This window comes from Salmo salar, chromosome ssa14 (assembly GCF_905237065.1).
Source record: "Salmo salar chromosome ssa14, Ssal_v3.1, whole genome shotgun sequence".
Taxonomy (NCBI): Eukaryota; Metazoa; Chordata; class Actinopteri; order Salmoniformes; family Salmonidae; genus Salmo; species Salmo salar.
In genome coordinates, this window is record NC_059455.1 from 93,036,807 (window position 1) to 93,058,830 (window position 22,024).

At 45.5% G+C, this 22,024-nt stretch overlaps 1 protein-coding gene across 9 annotated transcripts in view; it reads right to left on the bottom strand.

Moving 5' to 3' along the window:
• The window catches only part of epb41a (erythrocyte membrane protein band 4.1a), a 127,850-nt gene that overhangs the window by 94,314 nt on the left and 11,512 nt on the right, over positions 1-22,024 (bottom strand). Inside the window, exon 1 of one of the 9 annotated variants that reach the window (XM_045695032.1) lies at positions 16,166-16,329. The exons of the other annotated variants lie outside the window; for them this stretch is intronic. Coding sequence (XP_045550988.1) covers positions 16,166-16,184 — 19 coding nt within the window. The 5' untranslated portion in view covers positions 16,185-16,329. Of the gene's footprint in view, positions 1-16,165; positions 16,330-22,024 lie in introns of those variants that run through there. 9 annotated transcript variants of the gene reach the window in all.

Genomic DNA, 22,024 nt, shown 5'->3' on the forward strand with positions numbered 1-22,024 from the left:
CTGCTTCCCCTGGACAGTAACACCACTCTACTGACTACTGCTTCCCCTGAACAGTAACACCACTCTACTGACTACTGCTTCCCCTGAACAGTAACACCACTCTACTGACTACTGCTTCCCCTGGACAGTAACAACACTCTACTGACTACTGCTTCCCCTGAACAGTAACACCACTCTACTGACTACTGCTTCCCCTGAACAGGTCAAAAAGCCCAATGGAGGTCAAAGAGCCCAATGGAGGTCAAAGAGCCCTATGGAGGTCAAAGAGCCCTATGGAGGTCAAAGAGCCCTATGGAGGTCAAAGAGCCCAAGAGGTCAAAGAGCCCTATGGAGGTCAAAGAGCCCTATGGAGGTCAAAGAGCCCTATGGAGGTCAAAAGTAGTGCACTATAAGGAATAGGGTCCCATTTGGAATGCAGCCCACCACCTCCCCACAGCCTCGACCTGTCTAACTCCTACCAGTTTCATGTTGCAGGTTCAGCTAGGAATAATTCCACAGTAAACTGATTCCATATACAGTCGTCAGTGAAGTCAATAGGGCAAAAGTTAGAGTCTTACGGTAACTGTTTCGATTCTATTCAAAACACACGTGAGCATCACATACTCCACAAATATCCATCCACATTGACGGGGCTGTAGTGGAGCAGGTCGAGAGCTTCCAGTTCCTCGCTGTCCAAATCAATAAGGACTTAAAATGGTCCACACAAACCCACACAGTCGTGAAGAAGGCACGATAGCGATAGCGCCTCTTTCCACCTCAGGAAGTTGAAAAGATTTGGCATGGGCCCTCAAATCCTCAAAAAGTTCTATAGCTGCACCATTGAGAGCATCTTGACTGGCTCCATCAGTGCTTGGTATGGAAACTGCACCGCCCTCGATCGCATGGCGCTACAGAGGGTGGTGCGGACAGCTCAGTACATCACAGGGACTGAGCTCCCTGCCATCCAGTACCTCTATATCAGGTGAAAGGAAGGCCCAGAAAGTTGTTCAAGAACCCAACCCATAGACTGTTCTCTCTGCTTCTACACGGCAAACGGTACCGGAGCATCAAGTCTGACACCAGCAGACTCCTGAACAGCTTTTATCCCCAAGCCATAAGACTGCTAAATATGACCCTGCAATGAACCTTTTATTTCTGCACTGACACTATGCACACTCCCTTTACATTGATGACTTTTTCGCTAATCCAATCTGTTTTCCACCTAGATTCACCGTCATCACATTGAATTATTTTCTTGAAATGACGTGAGAACAACGTTGATTGAACTAGTTTTTTGCCCAGTGGGTTGACACTTGGAATACACACACACACACACACACACACACACACACACACACACACACGACAGAGCATGTGTTTACTTGATGGTGCAGCAGATGGTAGGGGTGTGTGTTCCAGATCTCTGAGGAGTTCCTCTCTGAGGGTCAGAGGAGAGGAGTTCTTTGACATGAGGGCTTTGACCTTTACCCTGTTTGCCAGGCCATAACACACGCACACTCTGACTCCGAAATAGCACCCTATTCCCTATGTAGTGCAGTATTTTTTGACCAGGGCCCATTTGGTAACCCATAGGGCTCTGGTTCAAACGTAGTGCACTACAAAGGGAATAGGGTGCTATATTGGGACGCATTCACGCTCAATATACAGACCTCCTACCACCCACGCTCAATATACACACCCTACCACCCACGCTCAATGTACACACACCCTACCTCCCACGCTCAATATACACACCCTACCACCCACGCTCAATATACACACCCTACCACCCACGCTCAATATACACACCCTACCTCACACGCTCAATATACACACCCTACCACCCACGCTCAATATACAAACCCTACCACCCACGCTCAATATACACACCCTACCACCCACGCTCAATATACACACCCTACCACCCACGCTCAATATACACACCCTACCTCCCACGCTCAATATACAGACACCCTACCACCCACGTTCAATATACACACCCTACCACCCACGCTCAATATACACACCCTACCACCCACACTCAATATACAGACACCCTACCACCCACGCTCAATATACACACCCTACCACCCACGCTCAATATACACACCCTACCACCCACGCTCAATATACACACCCTACCTCCCACGCTCAATATACAGACACCCTACCACCCACGCTCAATATACACACCCTACCACCCACGCTCAATATACACACCCTACCTCCCACGCTCAATATACACACCCTACCACCCACGCTCAATATACACCCCCTACCTCCCACACTAAATATAGACACCCTACCTCCCACGCTCAATATACACACCCTACCTCCCGCGCTCAATATACAGACATCCTAACCACCCACACTCAATATACAGACACCCTACTAATGAGTGCATCAAATGTGTACAGGAGGATTTCAGTTGATACACTCCCTTAGGAGGGGTCACAGCAGGTCAGAATTAGGCTATGTTATCTACACGGGGATAAGCATGGCAAGATATTCCACCGGCACTGCCTGTGTGTCTGTACCCATTCTGTCCCATTCCACAATTCTGTCCCATTCATCCATTCAATCCGATTATACCATTCTGTCCCATTCCCTCCATCCTGTCCCATTCCCTTCATTCTGTCCCATTCCCTTCATTCTGTCCTATTCCCTTCATTCTTTCCCATTCATCCATTCAATCCGATTCTACCATTCTGTCCCATTCCCACCATTCTGTCCCATTCCCTCCATCCTGTCCCATTCCCTTCATTCTGTCCCATTCCCTTCATTCTTTCCATTCCCTCCATTCTGTCCCATTCCTTCCATTCTGTCCCATTCATCCATTCAATCCGATTCTACCATTCTGTCCCATTCCCACCATTCTGTCCCATTCCCTCCATTCTGTCCCATTCCCTTCATTCTGTCCCATTCCCTTCAATTCTGTCACATTCCTTCAGTTCTTTCCCATTCTACCATTCTGTCCCATTCCCTCCATTCTGTCCCATTTCCTCCATTCTGTCACATTCCTCCCATTCTGTCCCATTCAGTCATATTCCCCCATTCTGTCCCATTCCCGCCATTCTGTCCCATTTCCTCCATTCTGTCACATTCCTCCCATTCTGTCCCATTCAGTCATATTCCCCCATTCTGTCCCATTCCCGCCATTCTGTCATATTCAACCCATTCTGTCCCATTCCCCCCATTCCCTCCATTCTGACCCATTCCCTCCACTCTGTCACATTCACCCATTCTGTCACATTCCCTTCATTCTGTCCCATTCCCTCCATTCTGTCCATTCCCTCCATTCTGTCACATTCCCTCTATTCTGTCCCATTCATCCATTCAATCCGATTTTACCATTCTGTCCCATTCCTCCCATTCTGTCCCATTCCCTCCATTCCCCCATTCTGTCCCATTCCCCCCATTCTATCCCATTCCCTCAATTCTGTCACATTCCTTCAGTTCTGTCCCATTACCTCTATTCTGTCCCATTCCCTCCATTCTGTTCCATTCTACAATTCTGTCCCATTCCCTCCATTCTGTCACATTCCCTCCATTCTGTCCCATTCCCTCCATTCTGTCCCATTCCCTCCATTCTGTCCCATTACCTCCATTCCCGCCATTCTGTCCCATTCCTCCCATTCTGTCCCATTCCATCCATTCTGTCCCATTACCTCCATTCCCTCCATTCTGTCCCATTCTCCCATTCTGTCCCATTCCCTTCATTCTGTCCCATTCCCTCCATTCCCCCATTCTGTCCCATTCACCCATTCTGTCCCATTCCCCCCATTCTGTCCCATTCCCTCACATTCCCTCCATTCTGTCCCATTCCCCATTCTGTCCCATTCCCTCCATTCCCTCCATTCTGTCCCATTCCTCCCATTCTGTCCCATTCCCTTCATTCTGTCCCATTCCCTCACATTCCCTCCATTCTGTCACATTCTCCCATTCTGTTACATTCTCTCTATTCTGTCCCCCACGGTATCCAATTGAAAGAACATATTTTGTTTGGATACTATAGTAAGACCAACGGCAGCTCAATGAATGTAGAAGAACTCTTGGATAATGAAGCAGAAAGGGTACTTCAGATACTGAGGGAACAACGAAGGGTCCAAGGGCCCAGATTTGGGACTCATCATGAGGGAAGTGTATTCATATCATTAGAGAAGAGGTCTGTTTTAATACACGCTGTGTGTGTTTGATTAGAATCACAGTTCGGGGAGCAGAATTTCTACAAAGTTTTCAGATACAAGCAGTACCCCTGCGAGTTCTGCGAGTGTCACTTACAAGGCAATGTTTGGGAAATCATCTGGCAGCATGAGAGAGAGAGAGAGAGAGAGAGAGAGAGAGAGAGGAGAGAGAGAGAGAGAGAGAGAGAGAGAGAGGGAGAGAGAGAGAGAGAGGGAGAGAGAGAGAGAGAGAGAGAGAGAGAGAGAGAGAGCAAGTGAGAGAAGGAAAGAGCTGAGTGGAAAAAAGAAGGCTCATTAATAGGTTATGCAGCCTCAGTAATAGGTTATGCAGCCTCAGGAATAGGTTATGTAGCCTCATTAATAGGCTATGCAGCCTCAGTAATAGGTTATGTAGCCTCATTAATAGGTTATGCAGCCTCAGTAATAGGTTATGCAGCCTCAGGAATAGGTTATGTAGCCTCATTAATAGGTTATGCAGCCTCAGTAATAGGTTATGCAGCCTCAGGAATAGGTTATGTAGCCTCATTAATAGGCTATGCAGCCTCAGTAATAGGTTATGCAGCCTCAGTAATAGGTTATGTAGCCTCAGTAATAGGTTATGTAGTCTCGTAATAGGTTATGCAGCCTCGGTAATAGGTTATGCAGCCTCGGTAATAGGTTATGCAGCCTCAGTAATAGGTTATGTAGCCGCAGTAACAGGTTATTCAGCCTCAGTAATAGGTTATGTAGCCTCAGTAATAGGTTATGTAGCCTCAGTAATAGGTTATGCAGCCGCAGTAACAGGTTAAGTAGCCGCAGTAACAGGTTATGCAGCCGCAGTAATAGGTTATGTAGCCACAGTAACAGGTTATTCAGCCTCAGTAATAGGTTATGTAGCCTCAGTAATAGGTTATGCAGCCTCAGTAATAGGTTATGCAGCCGCAGTAATAGGTTATGTAGCCTCAGTAATAAGTTATGCAGCCTCAGTAATAGGTTATGTAGCCTCAGTAACAGGTTATGTAGCCTCAGTAACAGGTTATGTAGCCACAGAAACAGGTTATGTAGCCTCAGTAATAGGTTATGCAGTCTCAGTAATAGGTTAAGTAGCCACAGTAACAGGTTAAGTAGCCGCAGTAACAGGTTATGTAGCCGCAGTAATATGTTATGCAGCCTCAGTAACAGGTTATGTAGCCACAGAAACAGGTTATGTAGCCTCAGTAATAGGTTATGCAGTCTCAGTAATAGGTTAAGTAGCCACAGTAACAGGTTAAGTAGCCGCAGTAACAGGTTATGTAGCCGCAGTAATATGTTATGCAGCCTCAGTAATAGGTTATGCAGCCTCAGTAACAGGTTATGTAGCCTCAGTAATAGGTTATGTAGCCTCAGTAACAGGTTATGTAGCCTCAGTAATATGTTATGCAGCCTCAGTAATAGGTTATGTAGCCTCAGTAATAGGCTATTGTTCTGTTTTTTATGTTATTATAGCCTACATTAATGTCACTTTTATTAGTCCTATATTTTTGTAAAATTGTTGCAGCATATTGTTATTAATTTGGCTATATTCTTTCATTTAAAAAAAGGTTTGTTAATAACAAATGTTCAATGACTCCAGACAAATGTGATATTTGTCACCATAAAGCTTATTTCATCATAGGCTAGTTCTGCTCCGTGGCTTTCCTTCAAAATAAATAAGTTACACTATAATGCAGAGTTACCGATAATGCAGTTACCGATAATGCAGTGTTACCGATAATGCAGAGTTTTATGAAGAACATTTATGACCAAGTTAATCTTCTGCTCATGTGGTGTATTTGTGTGTGTGTATTGTAAATATTGTAGCCTAATGTTGAAAGACTGACGGTTTATTGATTGTGTAAATAAGGCATGTAATTCATGGATATAAGAAATATAATCTGCACAATTTCTCTCTTCAATTATACATATGTTCTCTGCTCCAGATGGTAGGCTATATGTTCTCCCCTCCAGATGGTAGGCTATATGTTCTCCCCTCCAGATGGTAGGCTATATGTTCTCTGCTCCAGATGGTAGGCTATATGTTCTCCGCCCCAGATGGTAGGCTATATGTTCTCCGCCCCAGATGGTAGGCTATATGTTCTCCGCTCCAGATGGTAGGCTATATGTTCTCCGCTCCAGATGGTAGGCTATATGTTCTCCGCCCCAGATGGTAGGCTATATGTTCTCCGCCCCAGATGGTAGGCTATATGTTCTCCCCTCCAGATGGTAGGCTATATGTTCTCCGCTCCAGATGGTAGGCTATATGTTCTCCCCTCCAGATGGTAGGCTATATGTTCTCTGCTCCAGATGGTAGATGATTTGTTCTCCGCTCCAGATGGTAGGCTATATGTTCTCCCCTCCAGATGGTAGGCTATATGTGCTCCGCTCCAGATGGTAGGCTATTTGTTTTCCGCTCCAGATGGTAGGCTATATGTTCTCCGCTCCAGATGGTAGGCTATATGTTCTCCGCTCCAGATGGTAGGCTATATGTTCTCCCCTCCAGATGGTAGGCTATATGTTCTCCCCTCCAGATGGTAGGCTATATGTGCTCCGCTCCAGATGGTAGGCTATATGTTCTCCCCTCCAGATGGTAGGCTATATGTTCTCCCCTCCAGATGGTAGGCTATATGTTCTCCGCTCCAGATGGTAGGCTATATGTTCTCTGCTCCAGATGGTAGGCTATATGTTCTCCCCTCCAGATGGTAGGCTATATGTTCTCCCCTCCAGATGGTAGGCTATATGTTCTCCCCTCCAGATGGTAGGCTATATGTGCTCCGCCTCAGATGGTAGGCTATTTGTTCTCCCCTCCAGATGGTAGGCTATATGTTCTCCCCTCCAGATGGTAGGCTATATGTTCTCCCCTCCAGATGGTAGGCTATATGTTCTCTGCTCCAGATGGTAGGCTATTTGTTCTCCGCTCCAGATGGTAGGCTATATGTTCTCCGCTCCAGATGGTAGGCTATATGTTCTCTGCTCCAGATGGTAAGCTATATGTTCTCCCCTCCAGATGGTAGGCTATATGTTCTCCCCTCCAGATGGTAGGCTATATGTTCTCCCCTCCAGATGGTAGGCTATATGTTCTCCGCTCCAGATGGTAGGCTATATGTTCTCCGCTCCAGATGGTAGGCTATATGTTCTCCGCTCCAGATGGTAGGCTATATGTTCTCCGCTCCAGATGGTAGGCTATATGTTCTCCGCTCCAGATGGTAGGCTATATGTTCTCCGCCCCAGATGGTAGGCTATATGTTCTCCGCTCCAGATGGTAGGCTATATGTTCTCCGCTCCAGATGGTAGGCTATATGTTCTCCGCCCCAGATGGTAGGCTACATGTTCTCCGCCCCAGATGGTAGGCTATATGTTCTCTGCTCCAGATGGTAGGCTATATGTTCTCTGCTCCAGATGGTAGGCTATATGTTCTCTGCTCCAGATGGTAGGCTATATGTTCTCCGCTCCAGATGGTAGGCTATATGTTCTCTGCTCCAGATGGTAGGCTATATGTTCTCCGCTCCAGATGGTAGGGTATATGTTCTTGTCACGACTTCCGCCGAGGCCGGTCCCTCTCCTTGTTCGGGCTGCATTCGGCGGTCGACGTCACCGGCCTTCTAGCCATCGCCGATCCACTTTTCATTTTCCATTTGTTTGTCTTTGTTTTACACACCTGGTTTCAATCCCCAATTACATGTTCATTATTTAACCCTCTGTTTTCCCCATGGTTTTTGTGTGTGATTGATTTATGTATGTTCGGTCCGTTATTGTGGGTGAGGTATTACGACATGTTATTGGAATATTTGAGTAAAGTTACTCATCTCCGCTGTCCTGCGCCTGACTCCTCTGCACCAGCTACACCCAGACCACTACAGTTCTCCACTCCAGATGGTAGGCTATATGTTCTCCGCTCCAGAAGGTACACTACCATTCAAAAGTTTGGGGTCACTTAGAAATGTTCTTGTTTTTAAAAGAAAAGCTAGTTTTTTGTCCATTAAAATAATATCAAATTGATCACAATACAGTGTAGACATTGTTAATGTTGTAAATTACTATTGTAGCTGGAAACGGCTGATTTTGAATGGAATATCTACATCGGCGTACAGAGGCCCATTATCAGCAACCATCACTCCTGTGATCCAATGGTACATTGTGTTAGCTAATCCAAGTTCATAATTTTAAAAGGCTAATTGATCATTAGAAAACCCTTTTGCAATTATGTTAGCACAGCTGAAAACTGTTGTTCTGATTAAAGAAGTAATAAAACAGGCCTTCTAGTTGAGTATCTGGAGCATCAGCATTTGTGGGTTCGATTACAGGCTCAAAATGGCCAGAAACAGAACTTCCTTCTGAAACTCATAAGTCTATTCTTGTTCTGAGAAATGAAGGCTATTCCATGCGAGAAATTGCCAAGAAACTGAAGATCTCGTACAATGCAATGCTGTGTACTACTCCCCTCACAGAACAGCGCATATTGGCTCTAACCAGAGTAGAAAGGAGTGGGAAGCCCCGGTGCACAACTGAGCAGGAGGACAAGTACATTAGAGTGTCTAGTTTTAGAAACAGACGCCTCACAAGTCTTCAACTGGCAGCTTCATTAAATAGTACCCGCAAAACACCAGTCTCAACGTCAACAGTGAAGAGACGACTCCGGAATGCTGGCCTTGTAGTGCCCCCCTGGTCAAAAGTAGTGCACTACAAAGGGAATAGGGTGCCATTTTGGATGCAGCCCCAGGGCTTCCTTCCGTTAGACAGGGATTTACATTTCTCAGCTGTGCAAAGAGCATATGTGATGAAACTGTCACGCCCTGACCAGGTGAACTCGGGTATTTTGGGTCAGGGTGTGTCATGTTGGGTATTTTTCCTGGGTTTGTTTTCTATGTTTGCATTATAGCCTTGTGTTAGCTCTATGGGGTTTATTTCTATGTTGGGTTCTGTCGATTCCCAATCAGAGACAGCTGTCGCTAGTTGTCTCTGATTGGGATCACATTTAAGTTCCTCTTTCCCCCACGCTGGTTGTGGGCTGTTGTCTCTTTGTGTTTGAGCAAGTAACGTATCGGCATTTTCTTGATTTTGTGTACGTGTTTATTTCAGTGTAAAGAATAAACATGTGTTCGCTCCCAGCTGCGTTTTGGTCCGCTTCCTCGTCACCCGACGACGATCGTTACAGAAACACATACTAAACAAAACACATATCCCTAGTCCTCACTCTGGCACACACACACACACACACACACACACACACACACACACACACACACACACACACACACACACACACACACACACACACACACACACACACACACACACACAGCTCAATATCACCTTGTTCATTGTTATATCAAAACTATTTTTCTCTCTCTTGATCCTCTTTCTCATCTGAGCAGAAATAAAATGTAAAACATTTAAAACACTAAAATACATTTAGGATAAAAAAATAGATATACTAAAGCAAATCTAAATGTCTAAATGCTCGGTAGCTTGTCGTTGGGTGCTGAAAGTCAGTTTAAGGGTTGAAAGCTGCTTTAACATTAATCTGTCTCTGTGTGGGATTAGAGCTGGATCTCTGTCTCTGTGTGGGATTAGAGCTGGATCTCTGTCTCTGTGTGGGATTAGAGCTGGATCTCTGTCTCTGTGGGGGATTAGAGCTGGATCTCTGTCTCTGTGTGGGATTAGAGCTGGATCACTGTCTCTGTGTGGGATTAGAGCTGGATCACAGTCTGTGTGGGATTAGAGCTGGATCTCTGTCTCTGTGTGGGATTAGAGCTGGATCTCTGTCTCTGTGTGGGATTAGAGCTGGATCACAGTCTGTGTGGGATTAGAGCTGGATCTCTGTCTCTGTGTGGGATTAGAGCTGGATCTCTGTCTCTGTGTGGGATTAGAGCTGGATCACTGTCTCTGTGTGGGATTAGAGCTGGATCTCTGTCTCCGTGTGGGATTAGAGCTGGATCTCTGTCTCCGTGTGGGATTAGAGCTGGATCTCTGTCTCCGTGTGGGATTAGAGCTGGATCTCTGTCTCTGCGTGGGATTAGAGCTGGATCTCTGTCTCCGTGTGGGATTAGAGCTGGATCTCTGTCTCCGTGTGGGATTAGAGCTGGATCTCTGTCTCTGTGTGGGATTAGAGCTGGATCTCTGTCTCTGTAGATGTGAGCAGCTGTCTCTCTCTGTACTGATGTGAAGGGCTGCTGTCTCTCTCTCTCTCTGTACTGATGTGAAGAGCAGCTGTCTCTCTCTCTGTACTGATGTGAAGGGCTGCTGTCTCTCTCTCTCTCTGTACTGATGTGAAGGGCAGCTGTCTCTCTCTCTCTGTACTGATGTGAAGGGCAGCTGTCTCTCTGTGTACTGATGTGAAGGGCAGCTGTCTCTCTCTCTCTGTACTGATGTGAAGGGCAGCTGTTCTCTCTGTGTACTGGTGTGAAGGGCAGCTGTCTCTCTCTCTCTGTACTGATGTGAAGGGCAGCTGTCTCTCTCTCTGTACTGGTGTGAAGGGCAGCTGTCTCTCTCTCTGTACTGGTGTGAAGGGCAGCTGTCTCTCTCTCTGTACTGGTGTGAAGGGCAGCTGTCTCTCTCTCTGTACTGGTGTGAAACCCAGCTGTCTCTCTCTCTCTACTGGTGTGAAGGGCAGCTGTCTCTCTCTCTCTGTACTGATGTGAAGGGCAGCTGTCTCTCTCTCTCTGTACTGATGTGAAGGGCAGCTGTCTCTCTCTCTCTGTACTGATGTGAAGGGCAGCTGTCTCTCTCTCTGTACTGATATGAAGGGCAGCTGTCTCTCTCTCTGTACTGATATGAAGGGCAGCTGTCTCTTTTTCTGTACTGATGTGAAGGGCAGCTGTCTCTCTCTCTCTCTCTGTACTGATGTGGAGGACAGCTGTCTCTCTCTCTGTACTGATGTGAAAGGCAGCTGTCTCTCTCTCTGTACTGGTGTGAAGGGCAGCTGTCTCTCTCTCTGTACTGATGTGAAGGGCTGCTGTCTCTCTCTCTCTGTGTACTGATGTGAAGGGCAGCTGTCTCTCTCTCTCTGTACTGATGTGAAGGGCAGCTGTCTCTCTCTGTCTACTGGTGTGGAGGGCAGCTGGATCTGTCTATCCCTCCCTCCCTCCCTCCCTCTCTCCCTCCTCCCATCTCATTCTCCCTCCCTCCCACCTGCCTCTCCTCTACACACCCTGGCCTTCAGTTCCTCCCTCCCTCTTCTCTACATGCCCAACCCCCCCCCTCCCTCCCTCCCTCCCTCCCTCCCTCCCTCCCTCCCTCTTCTCTACATGCCCAACCCTCTCTCCAGCCCCCTGAAGTCGCTGACTGTTTCTAGGCAAGTCCCAATATGCCTTTAACAACAATAGCCCACCAGCAGTTACCCCGCTGGAGCATAGGTGTAAAGGATACACTCTGGTCTGGGGAACTGGGGAACTGGAGGCCTGGAAGGCATACCAATGAGACTCTGGACTCAGGGGGTCACAATGTTCAAATGGACATTTGAAGTCTCCTAAAGTCCCAAATGCAGCTTATCTCAACAGACATACCAGACAGCATCGAGCAAGCTCACCAAGGGAGATTGTGTGTGTGTGTGTGTGTGTGTGTGTGTGTGTGTGTGTGTGTGTGTGTGTGTGTGTGTGTGTGTGTGTGTGTGTGTGTGTGTGTGTGTGTGTGTGTGTGTGTGTGTGTGTGTGTGTGTGTGTGTGTGTGTGTGTGTGTCCACTATCCACCATTAGGGCATATTAGTACTTTCACTTTCATCAGGTCCACCACAAGTCACCTTGTTTAGGTACTTGGAAAATCCTGCCTAGCAATAATTAGGTGCCTTGGTGTTACTCATCAAATATTCCATGCTCTTTAAAGTCACTTTAAATGTAGGAGATTGAAGAAACTTAGACCACAAAGACGTGTGAGGGAGAGGGATTGTGTGTGAAAGAGGTATGGGAAAAGAGACGGAGCGAGAGAGCGAGAAATAGGCTTTTTACCAAATTACTGTACGACAGACCACGTATTCACCCTGCACACTCTAATTGACAAACAAACAAAAAGTATTCTCATGCTTGTTGATTTCAAAAAAGCTTTTGACTCAATTTGGCATGAGGTTCTGCTATACAAATTGATAGAAAGTGGTGTTGGGGGAAAAACATATGACATTACAAAGTCCATGAAAACAAACAACAAGTATGCGTTTAAAATTGTAAAAACAACACACATTTCTCTCCACAAGGCCGTGGGGTGAGACAGGGATGCAGCTTAAACCCCACCCTCTTCAACATATATATCAACGAATTGTCGAGGGCACTAGAACAGTCTGCAGCAACCGGCCTCACCCTACTAGAATCTGAAGTCAAATGTCTACTGTTTGCTGATGATCTGGGGCTTCTGTCCTCAACCAAGGAGGGCCTACAGCACCTAGATCTTCTGCACAGATTCTGTCAGACCTGGGCCCTGACAGTAAATCTCAGTAAGACAAAAATAATGGTGTTCCAAAAAAGTTGCCAGGACCACAAACACAAATTCCATCTAGACACAGTTGCCCTAGAGCACACAAAAAACTATACAAACCTCAGCCTAAACATCAGCACCACAGTAACTTCCACAAAGATGTGAACGATCTGAGAGACAAGGCAAGAAGTGCCTTCTATGCCATCAAAAGGAACATAAAATTCGACATACCAATTAGGATCTGGCTAAAAATACTAGAATAAGTTATATAACGTTTATGGTTGTGAGGTCTGGGGTCCGCTCGCCAACCAAGAATTCACAAAATGGGACAAACACCAAATTGAGACTCTGCATGCAGAATTCTGCAAAAATATATTCTGTGTTCAACTTAAAACACCAAATAATGCATGCAGAGCAGAATTAGGCCGATACCCGCTAATTATCAAAATCCAGAAAAGAGCCGTTAATTCTACAACCACCTAAAAGGAAGCGATTCCCAAACCTTCCATTACAAAGCCATCACCTACAGAGAGATGAACCTGGAGAAGAGTCCCCTAAGCAAGCTGGTCCTGGGGCTCTGTTCACAAACACAAACAGACCCCACAGAGCCCCAGGACAGCAACACAATTAGACCCAACCAAATCATGAGAAAACAAAAAGATAATTACTTGACACATTGGAAAGAATTAATAAAAAAAACAGAGCAAACTAGAATGCTATTTGGCCCTAAACAGAGAGTACACAGTGGCAGAATACCTGACCAATGTGACTGACCCAAACTTAAGGAAATCTTTGTCTATGTACAGACTCAGTGAGCATAGCCTTGCTATTGAGAAAGGCCGCCGTAGGCAGACCTGGCTCTCAAGAGAAGACAGGCTATGTGCACACTGCCCACAAAATGAGGTGGAAACTGAGCTGCACTTCCTAACCTCCGGCTAAATGTATGACTATATTAGAGACACATATTTCCCTCAGATTACACAGATCCACAAAGAATTCGTTAAACAAACCCAATTTTGATAAACTCCCATATCTACTGGGTGAAATACCACAGTGTGCCATCACTTGCTTTGGCAATGTAAACATATGTTTCCCATGCCAATAAAGCCCTTAATTTGAATTGAATTGAAAGAGAGAGAGAGAGAGAGAGAGAGAGAGAGAGAGAGAGAGAGAGAGAGAGAGAGAGAGAGAGAGAGAGAGAGAGAGAGAGAGAGAGAGAGAGAGAGAGAGAGAGTAACCAAGGAGGGTTGAGAGGGAAAGAGAGAAAAAGAGGATGATACTCAGTGAAAGTGAGAGATGCAGCCATCCTGGTAATCTGCTGGAATCATCCTGCCTGCATCCCAAATGGGGCACTACTTTTGACCAGGGCCCATAGGGAAACCCACTATTTAGGGAATAGGGTACCATTTGGGTTGCATACAGGCTCAGTTTAGACGCTTCTCTGCACTAATGTCACCCCCCCACAGAGACATGACGTGGGGAGACGGGTTGCTAAGACTACGGCTTTACGTCGACGCTAGTGGGAAATGTCACATCCATAACTAGTAAATCATGTCTCAGTATGACAGGCCTACAGTGTAGTGTTAAGAGTGTCTGCTACTACCCTTTGGGGTACGTTCGCGTTCAAAACACAGGGTATATTTATATATATATATATATATATATGCACCCTAAGTGGCACCCTATTCCCAGATGTAGTGCACTACTTCTGACCAAAATCCTATGGGTTTCCCTATGGGGCTCTGGTCAAAAGTAGGGCACTATAAAGGGAACAGGGTGCCAGTTAGGACAAAGAAGCTCTCACTGTTCTTTCATCCATTCATTGAAATTGACGCTTCGAGAGACAGACATTTGCGTGTAATAAGCTGCATTTACAAAATGTGTTTAGACAGACCTGCATCAGCATTACATATTCATTCAGAGAATGGTTCTGGAAAACCCCTCTCTCTCTCTCTCTCTCCCAGTAGCTACACTGGAGTGTCTCCTTATGTCACTCACACCCTTGGTTCTGGAAACCCCCTCTCTCTCACTCTCTCTCTCCCAGTAGCTACACTGGAGTGTCTCCTTATGTCACTCACACCCTTGGTTCTGGAAACCCCCTCTCTCACACTCTCTCTCTCTCTCCCAGTAGCTACACTGGAGTGTCTCCTTATGTCACTCACACCCTTGGTTCTGGAAACCCCCTCTCCTCTCTCTCTCTCTCTCTCTCTCTCTCTCTCTCTCTCTCTCTCCCAGTAGCTACACTGGAGTGTCTCCTTATGTCACTCACACCCTTGGTTCTGGAAACCCCCTCTCTCTCTCTCTCTCTCTCTCTCTCTCTCTCTCTCCCAGTAGCTACACTGGAGTGTCTCCTTATGTCACTCACACCCTTGGTTCTGGAAACCCCCCTCTCTCTCTCTCTCTCTCTCTCTCTCTCTCCCAGTAGCTACACTGGAGTGTCTCCTTATGTCACTCACACCCCAGAAAGCACATGTGCATGTTGCAAGGAGGCACACTTGTCTCTTCAGACAATGAGAAAAGTTGTGTTTCCTATAAGAGAATAATACTTATACTATTATGCTAAATTATATTCAGAGTAATTTAATTGTACAGTATAGAGAAATTAAATATTTCACTTGATAGAGGACATGTCTCACCTCTCTGGGTTTGTAGGCTACTAGTGAAGGGGCATGGTGTGGTGTTTCTTTGAATCAGGTAGACTTGGGTGACGATAAATTAGACAACTTCTCTGTTATGATCTCATGTGTCCCTCCCTATGCAGGTGTCCCTCCCTATGCAGGTGCTCCATTGTAATAAATCCTTAATAAAGGATATTATCACCGAGGCGATTGGACTTTTCAATGCCTGGATAATTAAATAAGTATTTTGAAAGCTATACAAAGCCACAGTGAAATGTTAGCAAAAGAGAGTCAAAGAAGAAGACAAAGAAAAAAAATAATAAAAGAATGTAGATCTAATTTTCTCTGTTTAATTGGGACTATAATTAGCCTATCGAGACAATCTTTGATAGTTTGTTTACCTTTGATTACAGAAATAATTTGATATGAATGTGAGAATATCTTTATCAACACATCAGTGTTTTGATTGTTTTGACATTAACTACAATGTAGTTACCTACTGCGCAGGTGCATTCATAGTTCTTTGATCTGATTGGATCGCTATACAGTCGCTTTTCCCTTATCCCCAATACACTTGAAATATTTCCCAATATTTGTGAATCAGTTGAAATGTTACATATTTGTTTCACTGTTTCCTATTTGTGAACTTTGCCACGCCGAACACAATGCCTACCCTCAAATCAGCAGCCATATTCTAGATTATTCTATAATTCTCTTTATTGTGAGGTGAACAAATCACTTCTATTCTCACGCCTTCGATCAATGAAACGGGTAAACATGTATCGGTTAGAATGCCTCGTTGTTTTCTGAGATAAACCCGAGCAGGGGAGACTTGTCGAGGACAGGCGGACCGCAGGTGTTTAAAGGGTCGCTCTGAAAATGGCGCCGAATGTGAAGAAAAAAGTCAACATATTTATTTCCTCGCGTGCATCGCATCACACAATACATAATCCATTGTTAATGTGCAAAGTTTCACATTGCACTTACCTTTTTCTATATATTTCATGCAATTAAAGAAAGACTCCTCAATTGAATATCGACGGTTGGTTGCCTGTTACTTTCGCGCATTGGATAAACAGAGTTGCAATTCCATGTGTGTTATTATCCGGGATATGTTTTTTAAAATGTGTTTAGGTTCTAGCAAAAAGGAGGTGGCTTCGTATGCAATGAGATTAGTGTATTTATTGCAGTGGCCAATGGGCAACGGGCAGAGACCAGCCTAATCCAATCAGGCTGGTTCGAGGTTGGTGTTAGATGGCAAGCGCCAAGGCTGCACCGTCGTAACCAAGGACACAGATCATGTGTTAATTTTCTAAGAAAATCAATGTATATATTTCCAAGGATAAATGTAGCAGATTATATAACTGACAAAAAAACAACAACCTACATTGGTTGTAAAGAAAGCACGCAGCCTATAGCCTAAATGATTTAACATTGATTGTATGTAGGTATAGGGAATTAACCTAAATCAATTCAATGTCTGAGAGGTACATTATCATAACATGGTTACTAAAAGAGTGATTATTCAAGGCCCGCAACCCTGGAGCATCTAAACACCGTGTTGTGACAATAGAGCTGGTTGGAACAGCTCGGGTGAAACCGTACTCATGCTCACATAACAGAGCTCACATTCGAACAGAATAAAACGCATTCCATTCACTCAGCTACTGACTTCTCCACCTTTAAACCTACAGTCATGTGGTGAATCAGGTGAATGAATCCACGTTTCTCACAGACCCTCCTTGCTCCTTTCAGCCATCAATTAATAATGAATAACATTAAACACCCCCCCCCCCCTTCTCACTCAGGTGGAAGGTTTGCTAAAGCTAAATCACTAGAACACGTGTGTATAGAGCAGGTCTACATGTAATACAAACTGTCTGGAATAAAAAGTTTCGAAATTGATCGAGATCAATTCCATGGAGAAACAGCAAACGTGAGATCCGTCAAATAAATAACTACCAGCCTAAAGTCGGTGAGGAGATTTGCGTAGGGGTCTGGATTCGAGTCTCTTGAAGGCGCAGTGCGAAAGTACCTGGCATATCTGACACTTTTAGCCAAGTACTCTGGGGAATATTCAGTGGAAACAGAATGGCCACTAGGCCAGGCTACTATGGTTGAATTTATGTATGATCAGCAGTCCTCATTGTGAGTTACTGTGATATATAATGGAAATCTCACACAGCCTAGACACTCACTTTCTCCAAAACACGCTCCGAAGTAAAGTTTCCCCAAGGTACAGACCTACAGTGGGGTCACGTCCTCTATCCATCTCTAGGGCCTGTTTTTCCACACTTGTATCTGCCCTCTCATTGGCTAGAATGGTCCCACCTGATCTGGCCTCCTCCCGCCTGCCTTCCATCGTTGAGGACATGTATTTCCATTGTTAGAGCGGTCACTTGACTATCTTGTCAATATAATAGACAATCTTTGGTTTTCTTTTCTTTAGCCTCATGATGTTACACTCCCCCATCTCTAATGTAAAGAGACCGGGTCCCCAGAGAGGAGAAGAGCAGGGGGAGCAGAGGAGGGGAGCAGGGGGAGCAGAGAGGAGGGGAGCAGGTGGGCAGGGGGAGGGGAGCAGGTGGGCAGGGGGAGCAGAAGGCAAGCACACACACACTGACACAGACACACACGTTTTCTTTCTTTTGCTCTCTCTCTCTCTCTCTCTCGCTTAATCACACACACACACACGCGCACACACGCGCACACACACACACACACACACACACACACACACACACACACACACACACACACACACACACACACACACACACACACACACACACACACACACACACACCTCCCCCCCCGTCTTGCGTCGTCACCACCTCTATTCCAGAACGTTCCCCACTCCTTTCCCTCTTCTCCCTCCCACCTTCTCTCCCTCCCACCTCGCTCCTCTCCTGTCCTCTCCACACCCTCCTCTCCTCTCGCTCCCTCCCTCCTCTTCTTCTCACCCTCATCTCCCTGCCTCCCAGCTCCTCTCCTCTCTTCCCCCCCTCCTCTCCTCTCCCTCCCACCTCCATTGATATCTGTGATTGTCGCTCCAGCTGAGCATGTGGTCTTTAATTACCTCCATCCACTTCCACTATTACCACCAATTCAATACCCACCTATCACCCTGACAATACAATACCCACCGAACCAGCCTGATAATACAATACCCTACCTACCACCCTGACAATACAATACCCACCGAACCAGCCTGATAATACAATACAATACCCACCCTACCACACTGACATTACAATACCCACCCTACCACCCTGACAATACAATACAATACCCACCCTACCACCCTGACATTACAATACCCACCCTACCACCCTGACAATACAATACCCACCCTACCACCCTGACAATACAATACAATACCCACCCTACCACCCTGACAATACAATACCCACCCTGCCACCCTGACAATACAATACCCACCCTACCACCCTGACAATACAATACCCACCCTACCACCCTGACAATACAATACCCACCCTACCACCCTGACAATACAATACAATACCCACCCTACCACCCTGACAATACAATACCCACCGTACCACCCTGACAATACAATACCCACCGTACCAGCCTGACAATACAATACCCACCCTACCACCCTGACAATACAATACAATACCCAATGTAAATAGCAGCCTACTTAAAACCTGTGATAAGTGATGGAATAACTGTCACTAACAAGCATCACACCTACTAAATCAATCTGAATTCCACTTTCTCTCCCTCAAACAATATCGCAACTGTGGGTGCAATCAATCACCTCTACCTGTGGGTGCAATCAGTCACCTTTACGGTACCCCAACACATGACCTCAAACTATTCAGCAGTGTTTTAATTAAGCAATAAGGCATGTGAGGCCGTGCTGTATCATGAATACAGTCACAGGTAAATGGCATTGTTCAGCCTGACGCGATAGAACATCCCACCTTGCTCCTCTCCATGATACTGCACTGCCTCGCATGTCTTATTGCTTTTATAAAAGCTGTTGTATCCCGGACGGTCTAGCCCGGGGGTTGGTGATAGAGGGGATGTACGTGCGCTACGTTGTCTCCCTCTGCTGGGAGTACACGGGCTGGGCGCCCCGACATGGATGGCTCCAAGTAGAGGTAATTCGTGGAGAGTGCCAACCAGCCGTGGAGGCCACATAAAGGGAGCACCGTGGCACACAGCGGGAGAGAACAGCGAGGCAACACGGAGCAGAAGCTGAGAAGAAGGACCGAGCAAAACCTACGTGATTCCGTTGTTATGTTTATTGTATTGCCTAGTAACCCAACACCCTACGGTTTACTACAAAGTGTTACCAACATATTAAAATAACAACGAATTACATATTTTCATAAAAACGTTATTTTGATAAGTAAATTAATACAATTTAATTATTCGAACTTTAGCTGCATTTTCATTTGTTAGAGCTTTTTTCCTATTGCCATTTATTGGGATATGTCCATGATAATGACGTTGATGCGTGATTTCGACTGGCTCAGGAAAAAGTTGTCTTGTCTGGACACCGTTCACTCTCTATGTAAGGTACAGGGATCAAAATTCAGGCAGAAAGCTAGGTTTACACCAACCCCCGCTGTACCAAACTAAATGCATGGTTTACACTAACCCCCGCTGTACCAAACTAAATGCATGGTTTACACTAACCCCCGCTGTACCAAACTAAATGCATGGTTTACACTAACCCCCGCTGTACCAAACTAAATGCTAGGTTTACACTAACCCCCGCTGCACCAAACTAAATGCTAGGTTTACACTAACCCCCGCTGTACCAAACTAAATGCTAGGTTTACACTAACCCCCGCTGCACCAAACTAAATGCATGGTTTACACTAAACCCCGCTGTACCAAACTAAATGCATGGTTTACACTAACCCCCACTGTACCAAACTAAATGCTAGGTTTACACTAAACCCCGCTGTACCAAACTAAATGCTAGGTTTACACTAACCCCCGCTGCACCAAACTAAATGCTAGGTTTACACTAACCCCCGCTGTACCAAACTAAATGCTAGGTTTATACTAACCCCCGCTGTACCAAACTAAATGCTAGGTTTACACTAACCCCCGCTGCACCAAACTAAATGCTAGGTTTACACTAACCCCCACTGCACCAAACTAAATGCATGGTTTACACTAACCCTCGCTGTACCAAACTAAATGCATGGTTTACACTAACCCCCACTGTACCAAACTAAATGCATGGTTTACACTAACCCCCGCTGTACCAAACTAAATGCTAGGTTTATACTAACCCCCGCTGTACCAAACTAGATGCATGGTTTACACTAACCCCCGCTGTACCAAACGAAATGCTAGGTTTACACTAACCCCCGCTGTACCAAACTAGATGCATGGTTTACACTAACCCCCGCTGTACCAAACTAAATGCTAGGTTTACACTAACCCCCGCTGTACCAAACTAGATGCTAGGTTTAAACTAACCCCCGCTGTACCAAACTAAATGCAAGGTTAACACTAACCCCCGCTGTACCAAACTAAATGCATGGTTTATACTAACCCCCGCTGTACCAAATTAAATGCATGGTTTATACTAACCCCTGCTGTACCAAACTAAATGCATGATTTATACCAACCCCCGCTGTACAAAACTAAATGCATGGTTTACACTAACCCCCGCTGTACCAAACTAAATGCATGGTTTACACTAACCCCCGCTGTACCAAACTAAATGCATGGTTTACACTAACCCCCGCTGTACCAAACTAAATGCTAGGTTTATACTAACCCCCGCTGTACCAAACTAAATGCTAGGTTTACACTAACCCCCGCTGTACCAAACTAGATGCTAGGTTTACACTAACCCCCGCTGTACCAAACTAAATGCTAGGTTTACACTAACCCCCGCTGTACCAAACTAAATGCTAGGTTTACACTAACCCCCGCTGCACCAAACTAAATGCTAGGTTTACACTAACCCCCACTGCACCAAACTAAATGCATGGTTTACACTAACCCCCGCTGTACCAAACTAAATGCATGGTTTACACTAACCCCCGCTGTACCAAACTAAATGCATGGTTTACACTAACCCCCACTGTACCAAACTAAATGGTAGGTTTATACTAACCCCCGCTGTACCAAACTAGATGCATGGTTTACACTAACCCCCGCTGTACCAAACTAAATGCTAGGTTTACACTAACCCCCGCTGTACCAAACTAGATGCATGGTTTACACTAACCCCCGCTGTACCAAACTAAATGCTAGGTTTACACTAACCCCCGCTGTACCAAACTAGATGCTAGGTTTAAACTAACCCCCGCTGTACCAAACTAAATGCAAGGTTAACACTAACCCCCGCTGTACCAAACTAAATGCATGGTTTATACTAACCCCCGCTGTACCAAACTAAATGCATGGTTTATACTAACCCCTGCTGTACCAAACTAAATGCATGATTTATACCAACCCCCGCTGTACAAAACTAAATGCATGGTTTACACTAACCCCCGCTGTACCAAACTAAATGCATGGTTTACACTAACCCCCGCTGTACCAAACTAAATGCATGGTTTACACTAACCCCCGCTGTACCAAACTAAATGCATGGTTTACACTAACCCCCGCTGTACCAAACTAAATGCTAGGTTTACACTAACCCCCGCTGTACCAAACTAAATGCATGGTTTACACTAACCCCCGCTGCACCAAACTAAATGCTAGATCAAGAGATGATTGGGACAGCAACATGAACATAATGATATTCTGATGAGGAAATTGCATACATAGCCATGGATCATTGTGCACAAATGGCTTTAGCCACATATGGGATTCCTGTTTGTTCCCAGCTGTAATAAA